Raw genomic sequence first — 8,961 nt, forward strand, 5'->3', positions numbered from 1 at the left:
GAGACACACATCACAAATGTAACATTGAGGTGAATTGAAAAGCAAACTTTGTAGCATTGACACAGAGTCTTTCACAGTATGGAACAACAGCTCTCATCTCTAACTCATATGATACTTTGCAGTTAAGGTGTGGTTTTGGGCTAACACGGATTTTATTCTCCCTAGAATGGGTTCCCTGTCAGAGAAGGAAGCATGGTTCTCCGGTACATTGCTGACCCCACAGACAGGTTCTTGGACCATGCCTTCCAGCCATCTCCAGGCAAGTGTGCCCCTTGACCTCCCAAAGGGTCTTAACCCGAGAACATGGTTCACTTCCTAAGAAATAGTGATACATTGTGAAGTTTTCCTACCAGAAACGCTTTTATTTTGAAAAGAAGGACCTCTGCTAGGCAATGGCTGTATGTCATTGTAGAACATCTCTGTCATTGTTTAGAAAACTAAAATTGAAGTCTTCACTTAGTACACAGAGTGGTTGTTTACCTGCTGTCGTAACTCATCTCTGTTATTTCGCTTCAACAGACTACATGAACCAGAATGGAGTGTCGGACATGATGAACCCCGTATACCAGCACCCCGGTGCCCCTCGAACCCTCCTCCCCACCATTTCCTCAGACGACACAGAGACAGAGTACCTGAACTGCTATAAGAACGAGGCAGTGGGGCCTGAGTACCTCAACACCCTCCAGCCCTCTCTCCTCTCCCCCATCACCTCCAGTGGCCTCACCACCACCGCTAACAGCCTTTTCCCCATGTTCAATGGTCTCTCCTCCCCGAGCTCCAATGGCCTCTCCCCCACTTCCAATGGCGGTCTCCACTGCGTCCAGAAATACCAACCCCCGAACAGTATAGATAACCCAGACTACCAGCAGGACTTCACCCCTTCCGTCAAGACCCATGCCAACGGACACATCCCGGCCGCAGAGAACACAGAGTACCTAGGCCCAAACTGAGGCCTGTCATCCCTTACCTCCCACTGTGGATGAAAAGAGACACCGGGTAATAAGACTCTCTGTCCCACTGAGAGAAGACATAATGTCTTTGTTTAGCAGGGGTAGCGGTACCATGGACTGCTTTGCAATGTATTTATCCCTGCCTAAATGAGCCAAGTGTGTGTGCTTTCTGTTGTTCGCCAGTTGTAGTACGGTACAGTGCTGGGAAAGTCTTCTCATTCCAAAAACTCTTCCATTTCAAATGGAGTCTGAGCTGATAGTTTGATGAGATGAGACAGAAATGAGGCTCTTGATGTTTAACTCCATTGGGTGAAAAAAAGCAAGAGAATACCTTAGGCCTATACTTTCAGACACTGTAGCCCATATCAGAAACCCATAGGTGTCATGTTGCACGAAACAATGTTGTGATACGAAAGTGGAGAAACAATATTACTAGACAAAATAACGTATCCTTCAATCCTTGAGATCAGATGCTCCCTGTGAAAGAAATGTAAAAACACGTATATGCCCTTTTCTTGCCAACACATAAACGGTACATGTACTAGAAGATGTCACTGATACAGTATTGGTGTATTGAGTATATAGTATTGGGTATTTAGCTCCCACATCTAAAGGGCTGGAACTGTTAGAACAATAGTTGGATGTCTGCGCTCTTCTGTGTGGAACCTACAGTTTGAGACCTGCTGGAGTCAAATGTTGCTGAGCGTTAGTGTCGGAAGTGGGAAGGAGGAGGCCCTCATCGGAGTCTGATGGTGGCTGGTCCATGGAGGGCGTTGATGGAGGAACTTCTGAAACCTTACAGGACTCTTCCTAAAGAAGCGGTTGACGAGGACACCTCTGTGGCAAATATTGCTATTGATGACTTTGCTGAAGGCTTTTTAACTTTCATCATATGGCCAGATGGGAGAGACACTGCCCCCTGTTGGTGACCCATTGTAACTGCATCAACATTAGGACATCGGTATTGCTTATTATTGTTTTGTACAGTAATGCCTTTCATTCTAACACTACATCGTTAAATCTTCTCACAGCTTTAAAGTCTTGCACTCTTGCTCAAACTTTCAAAATTAATCTCTTTCCTAGTTTTAAATGAACATATGAAATAGCTACTTGTCATGTGAGATCCTGCTGTTTGACAGAGGTCCATGTATAGATAAGTATGAAATGATGTTGTGTACAATATATTCAATATGGCCACCTATAAATTATCCTATCAACATTCCTCATTTAAATGGTCTTGCCACTCTATATATAAATATGCAGTTATTGATGAGCTGTAATTATTTCCTTTCAAAGTGAAAATGAATAAAACGTATTTATATTTAACTATTTTACGTGTTTTTTAAAGACCTATTTACATATTTTAACTGTTCAACTGACAATCTGAGTGCTTTTCATTCTGTTTTACTTAGCTGAACAAACAAGATTATTAAGGGTCTCGTAACAAAAAAGGAAACGTTACTGTAATGAAGGCCTGAAGAGTCCAGGATTGAATGTTCTGTGTGTCAACGTGAGAAGGGTGCACTTGCAGCCTGCAATTGGGGGCGTACAAAACATTAAGACACTTTCCTAATAACGAGTTGCACCTAGGGCTGTGGCAGTCATGCCATTTTGTCAGCTGGTTATTGTCATGTAAAAGAATGCCGGTCTCACGGTAATTGACCGTTAATCAACATAAACACATTTAGCATCTCCAGGCCTCCATTCATTCCCAGTTGTCTTGAACACACTGAATTCGGAAGTCGAAGATTTACAAGTTCCCAGTTCTTTTGAACCTTGCATTAATCTCAGCCGCAGGGGGGGCGAGAGCAACAGAGGGTCCGCTTCTCACGGTCCCTGCTCTCTCCTTCCCTTCCTCCGGTGAGGCTGACCAGAGAGGGGGGGGTACCTTTTTTCACTTGATGGCGAAACACAGCATATGCTTCATGCACAAATTCATGTTGTGCCTATGACTAGAGAAAATGAAATATACTGTACTTCGATATTAAAATAGACACGACGAGCTGCTAATAATAAAATCGCAGGGCTATCAATACACTTAGATACTCATTCATTGCAGCTGCAGCGGAAGTAGGGAGAAGCAGGTTTTATGTTTTGTAATAGTATTGAATAAAAACATTATTGACAGTGCTGAATCAAAAACTTAAACATGAACTCACTGATAAAAACACCAGCTCTTTGTTGGAKTCTCTGACCGTCTCGATTTAGTTACAGATCTCCAGGTCCACCTGGTAGGCAAGGTTTGTCTTTTCAGATAAATGAAATGGTTCAAAATGGGAACACTTGCCTACCCGGTGCGCAGGGCTTCTCATTTAAGTACTGCCAACAGCACAACATAAAAACATTTTTTTTTGTGGCTTTTCTGTAGAAATATTTGGTGATTGACTAGGAATGCCTTGAATATCGACCAGTCTATCAGGATCAACCAGTTGGTGACCACTTGCCTACACCATAACAATAAATGTATTATTTATTTTAGGCAGGTCTAAATAAACATTATGATATGAAGAAAATGTATTTCAGAAGAACAGAATATGAGTTGGCCTACTGTACGTTATCTAGCTATGGGCCATGCCAGAGGCTTTAGGCTTGTTCATTTGTCAGACAATATATGCTTATAATGCTTACCATTATTTTATATTATATGATTTTATACTAAGAAGAATATAATTGAACTTAGCTGAATAAAATAGAAAGGATATTTTTCCCATTCCAGACCAAATGCACATTAAATTGATCATTTGAAACAGGTCCTATATGCTAGATTCAGAGTTATTTGGCAACTTTAGCTGTGAATTACGCAAACCATAGAATGTCTTCTAAATCAAACATATATGGGCTGCATGATGTGACTGTACGTTATTGATTATTTTAGCGCTCTGTTACTTGCCTCAGGCTGCAGACGCTGTTCTTTCATCAAGTGATCATATTTTCACCCATCAGACTATTCTCAATTTAATCTTGTCTTTACTAATACATTACATGACCAAAAGTATGTGTACACCTGCTCGTTGAACACCTCATTCCAAAATCATGGGCATTAATATGGATTTGCTCCCCCCCCTTTGCTGCTATAACAGCTTCCACTCTTCCTGAGAAGCATTTCCACTAGATGTTGGAATATTGCTGCAGGGACTTTCTTCCATTCAGCCACAAGAGCATTAGTAAGGTCGGGCACTGATGTTGGGCGATAAGGCCTGGCTCGCAGTCGGCCTTCCAATTAATCCCAAAGGTGTTCGATGGGGTTGAGGTCAGGGCTTTGTGCATGCCAGTCAAGTTCTTCAACACCTTCTCAACACCATTTCTGTATGGACCTCGCTTTGTGCACAGGGGCATTGTCATGCTGAAACAGGAAAGGGCCTTCCCCAAACTGTTGCCACAAAGTTGGAAGCACAGAATCATCTAGAATGTCAGTGTTAAGATTTCCCTTCGCTGGAACTAAGGGGCCTAGCCAGAACCATGAAAAACAGTCCCAGACCATTATTCCTCCTCCACCAAGCTTTATAGTTGGCACTATGCATTGGGGCAGGTAKTGTTCTTCTGCCAAATCAAGATTCGTCCATCAGACTGCCAGATGGTGAAGTGTGATTCATCATTCCTGAGAACGCGTTTCCATTGCTCCAGAGTCCAATGGCGGTGAGCTTTACACCACTCCAACCGATGATTGGCATTGCGCATGGGGATCTTAGGCTTGTGCGGCTGCTCGGCCATGGAAACCCATTTCATGAAGGTCCTGAACAGTTATTGTGCTGACACTGCTTCCAGAGGCAGTTTGGAACTCGGTARTGAGTGTTCGGTAGTGAGTGTTACTAGGACAGATGATTTTTATACACTACACGCTTCAGCACTCGGCGGTCACGTTCTGTTAGCTAGTGTGGCCTACCACTTTGTGGCTGAGCCATTGTTGCACCTAAACGTTTCCACTTCACAATAACAGCACTTACAGTTGACCGGGGCAGCTCTAGCAGGGAATCAATTTGACGAACTGACTTGATGGAAAGGTGGCATCCTATGACGGTGCCACGTTGAAACTCACTGAGATCTTCAGTAAGGCCGCTTTCCCACAATGTTTGTCTATGGAGATTGGCTGTGTGCTCAATTTTATACACCTGTCAGCAATGGGTGTGGCTGAAGTCCACTAATTTGAAGGGGTGTTCACATACCTTTGCATATATTGTGTATGTAAAATTTGTTACTAAARMAAAACATTACTAAAGGACACCAATAAGAAGAAGAAAYTTGCGTGGGCCAAGAAACACGAGCAATGGACATTAGACTGGTGGAAATCTGTCCTTTGGTCTGATGAGTTCAATTTTGAGATTTTTGGTTCCAACCGCTGTGTCTTTGTGAGAAGCATAGTAGGTGAACGGATGATCTCTGCATGTGTGGTTCCCACCGTGAAGAATGGAGGAGAAGGTGTGATGGTGCTTTGCTGGTGACACTGTCGGTGATTTATATAGAATTCAAGGCACACTTAACCAGCATGGTTACCGTAGCATTGTTCAGCGATACGCCATCCCATCTGGTTTGCGCTTAGTGGGACTATCATTTGTTTTTCATCAGGACAATGAACGGCTATTTGACCAAGAAGGAGAGTGATGGAGTGCTGCATCAGATGACGTGGCCTCCACAATCACCCGACCTCAACCCATTTAAGAGGGTTTGGGATGAGTTGGACCACAGAGTGAAGGAAAAGCAGCCAACAAATGCTCAGCATATGTGGGAACTCCTTCAAGACTGTTGGAAAAGCATTCCTCATTAAGATGGTGGAGAGAATGCCAAGAGTGTGCAAAGCTGTCATCAAGGCAAAGGGTGGCTACTTTGAAGAATATAAAATACATTTTGATTTGTTCAACACTTTTTTGATTACTACATGATACCATATGTGTTATTTTATAGTTTTGATGTCTTCACTATTATTCTACAATGTAGAAGATAGTAAAAATAAAGAAAAACCCTTGAATGAGTAGGTTTGTCCAAACTTTTGACTGGTACTGTATTTATTTTTAAGTTAGGACATGTGGGAGGCAGAGGCGCTCCTGTACAGTAGGTGGCGTTAATGCACAATAAACCCCACAGAAGAAGGGGCAAGGTTAGGTAGCCCCCTCCTGTCGGTTACTGTGTTTTGTTAACGATAGGGTGACCAGACGTCCCCGTTTTCCGGGGAGGGGCCCCGTTTTTGGTGGCCTGTCCAAGGCTGGAGGTGTCCCCGGAAATGTCCCCATTTTTAACTGTGCTTTAAAAACAGACTGCAAAGTGAAATATTTTACCTGGCAAGAAAGACCGGGCAGCAGAGCCTACCGGTTGACGTCTCAATCGCGTTGTGCTTGTTTAGGCCAGCAGAGGGGGCTGCTCGCTATATCAGCTTCATTCACTCTTCTTCTTCTACTAACTACTTGCTCGCGATAGTTTTAGAGAAAACTGCTGTGGAAAACTCGACCAGAAGCTAGCAAGTGTYAAGTGAATCCACAACATCACCAGAAACGTATTTTCAAGTCAGGTAAGTTACAATCGTTTGAGATACTAGCTAGTGATGTTATAATGTCACAATTTATTATATAGATAGATGATCTGCTCTATAAGGTTTTAAATAGGTTATGCTAGCTAACGTTAGCTATGTAGAATAAGTTAGCTAGCTAAGTTAGCTAGCTACTGTTATGGTAGCTAGGTTMAAAAACTTTCACATGTAAACATGCAGTGGACGGGCTATTTTGAAAATATGATTATATTAAATGAATGCACAATTAATTCTGAGAATATTTTTGTATCTTACAATTTTAATGGTTTGGCATTATAACAGTAGTGTAAAAATATATTTAGAAATGTTCATGATAACATTAGCAGTGGAGAGGAGGAAGACTGGAAAGGAAGAAGAGTGAAGGAGACAGAGGAGGAAAGGTAACGATATGGTTACAGAGCCTGACAATGTATTATTCCAAACAATGTTTTTGAGATAAAATACAAAAATTAGGCAAGCAATGGGAATCTGTTAACCAAAGTATTTGATCTAATAGTATGCTGTTTATTAATACAGATTGGAGAGAAAGGAGAAGGGRAAATTAAGGGAGTAAAAAGAGGGAAGCAAGGAGAGTGTAGAAGAGTGAGGTGGAAAGGTGAAGAGAAGGAAAGGAAGACGAGTGAAGAAAAGAGGAGAAAGATTGGAGGAGAAGAAAAAGTTAAGAGAGTAAGAAGAGTGACACAAGGAGAGTGAAGAAGAACAGACAGAGGAGGTACAATGACTGTTTCCAAGAAACGGAAATGCACTTTTTATGAAAAACATGATAAGAGAATTTCCATTAGTAAGCTCAGGTCAAGACGATAGAATCGTTCACTGCACCCTTTGTAATTCCTCTTATTCAATTGGCAGCCGGAGAAGAACGGCAGTGGTAGAACATCAGCAGACGAAAAAGCATAAAGCCTCTCTGATTGCCCGTGTTGGTATGCCCTYTGTCACCACATTCTTCAAGAAGGTAGAGCCTTCCCAAGAAGAATATGGTTTAGCTGTACAGGAGGGTGTCTTTGCATACCACACTATGCGACACAATCCTAGTTACAGATCTATGGACTGCACAGCAGAACTGACATGGAAGCTTTATGAGCCAAAGTTTACATGTGCTAGGACAAAATGTGACGCCACAGTGAGTAACGTGTTAGCACCATGGGCAACTACTTTGGTAACACCGGACCTAGACCAGGTTGAATTTGTGTCCCTGGCCATTGATGCGTCCAATCATGGACATGTAAAGCTGCTGCCATTAGTAGTCAGACATTGTAAGATATATGATGGCAACACATCTGTGGAAACAAAACTGCTTGATTTTGTTGAATTGAAAGAAGAAACATTTTAGTACACAGCAATTTTCGCTGCATGTCCATGCTCCCTGCTCTAGAAAGAGTGCTGAAAATGTATGTGACATTGAAATCCTTTTTTATTTCTGAAGACAAATGCCCTGTTGTCCTGTGAACAGTGTTCGAAGATCCACTGACTGAACTTTGGCTGGCCTTTGTCCATGGAAACTTGACCATATTCAGTGACACGATCAAGATGCTTGGAGGCCAGGACCACTGTGCTGTGGAGTCCGCTGCAATTCTTAGAAACGTTGAGGCAAAATTCACTGCAAGACGTGATGACAACTTCATTCCAGTTTTTGTCAGAGGACTTCTGAGAGAGCTAGAGGAAAATGGAGCCATGTWTAAAGAGAGCTTTCTTAAAACATCCCAATCATTCTTCACTATGGCTGTGAACTACTTGCAAGCATGGGGAAAGCACACAGATAATCAAAATATTTACATGGTCTCCTTTTAAAAAGGCAACCTCTGCGTGAAGAGATCCAGAAGGCAGCAGGCACGCTGCAGAACAAATGCCCCACTGTGACCATCAATGAGGATGCATTGTGTGACGAGGTTACTGGCCTGCAAGAGTTCCTAAAAGGGGATCGCTTGAAGAATGGAAAACATCTGAGACACTGCTTAGTCAGAGATGGAGCACGGTGGTTACCCACTTCAAAGAGAATGACATCCCACACACTAACCTGGCTAGATTAGCGTCTGTTGTCATGTGCTTACCTGGAAGTAATGCACCAGTCGAGAGAGTGTTCTCCCAAATTAATGATCTTTGGACAGCAGCAATAAATTTGATCACTGTTCCTACCATCAAGGCCATGCTTATTGTGAAGACAAACTTCAACCTCCCCTGCCAGGAGTTCATGGAGAAGCTGGCCAAAGACAGAGCAATCCTGAAGAAGATACATTCTTCTGAGAAATATACAGATTAGGTTGGTATAAGTATATTATGTAGTTACCAATCTCATCATCGTCTTATTTCTTTATTATGTTAAGTATTTCACATATACTATTGTCTGTTNCTGCGTGAAGAGATCCAGAAGGCAGCAGGCACGCTGCAGAACAAATGCCCCACTGTGACCATCAATGAGGATGCATTGTGTGACGAGGTTACTGGCCTGCAAGAGTTCCTAAAGGGGGGATCGCTTGAAGAATGGAAAACATCTGA

The 8,961-nt window shown here is 42.5% G+C and overlaps 1 protein-coding gene and 1 long non-coding RNA gene across 2 annotated transcripts in view; both read left to right on the forward strand.

Moving 5' to 3' along the window:
* LOC111979429 (epidermal growth factor receptor) overlaps positions 1 to 2,276 on the forward strand; it is a 52,858-nt gene extending 50,582 nt beyond the window's left edge. The window contains exons 26-27 of the mRNA XM_024009963.1: positions 166 to 259; positions 520 to 2,276. Of these exons, the coding sequence (XP_023865731.1) occupies positions 166 to 259; positions 520 to 950 (525 nt within the window). The 3' untranslated portion in view covers positions 951 to 2,276. The remainder of the gene's footprint in view (positions 1 to 165; positions 260 to 519) is intronic.
* A 4,088-nt stretch (positions 2,277 to 6,364) lies between these two features.
* Positions 6,365 to 7,492, forward strand: LOC139029347 (uncharacterized). Its single transcript, XR_011481661.1, has 3 exons — positions 6,365 to 6,450; positions 6,792 to 6,848; positions 6,985 to 7,492. It is a non-coding gene; the product is annotated as an uncharacterized lncRNA (long non-coding RNA).
* Positions 7,493 to 8,961: the final 1,469 nt, after the last annotated feature.

Source organism: Salvelinus sp. IW2-2015, linkage group LG19, assembly GCF_002910315.2.
Source record: "Salvelinus sp. IW2-2015 linkage group LG19, ASM291031v2, whole genome shotgun sequence".
NCBI lineage: Eukaryota > Metazoa > Chordata > Actinopteri > Salmoniformes > Salmonidae > Salvelinus > Salvelinus sp. IW2-2015.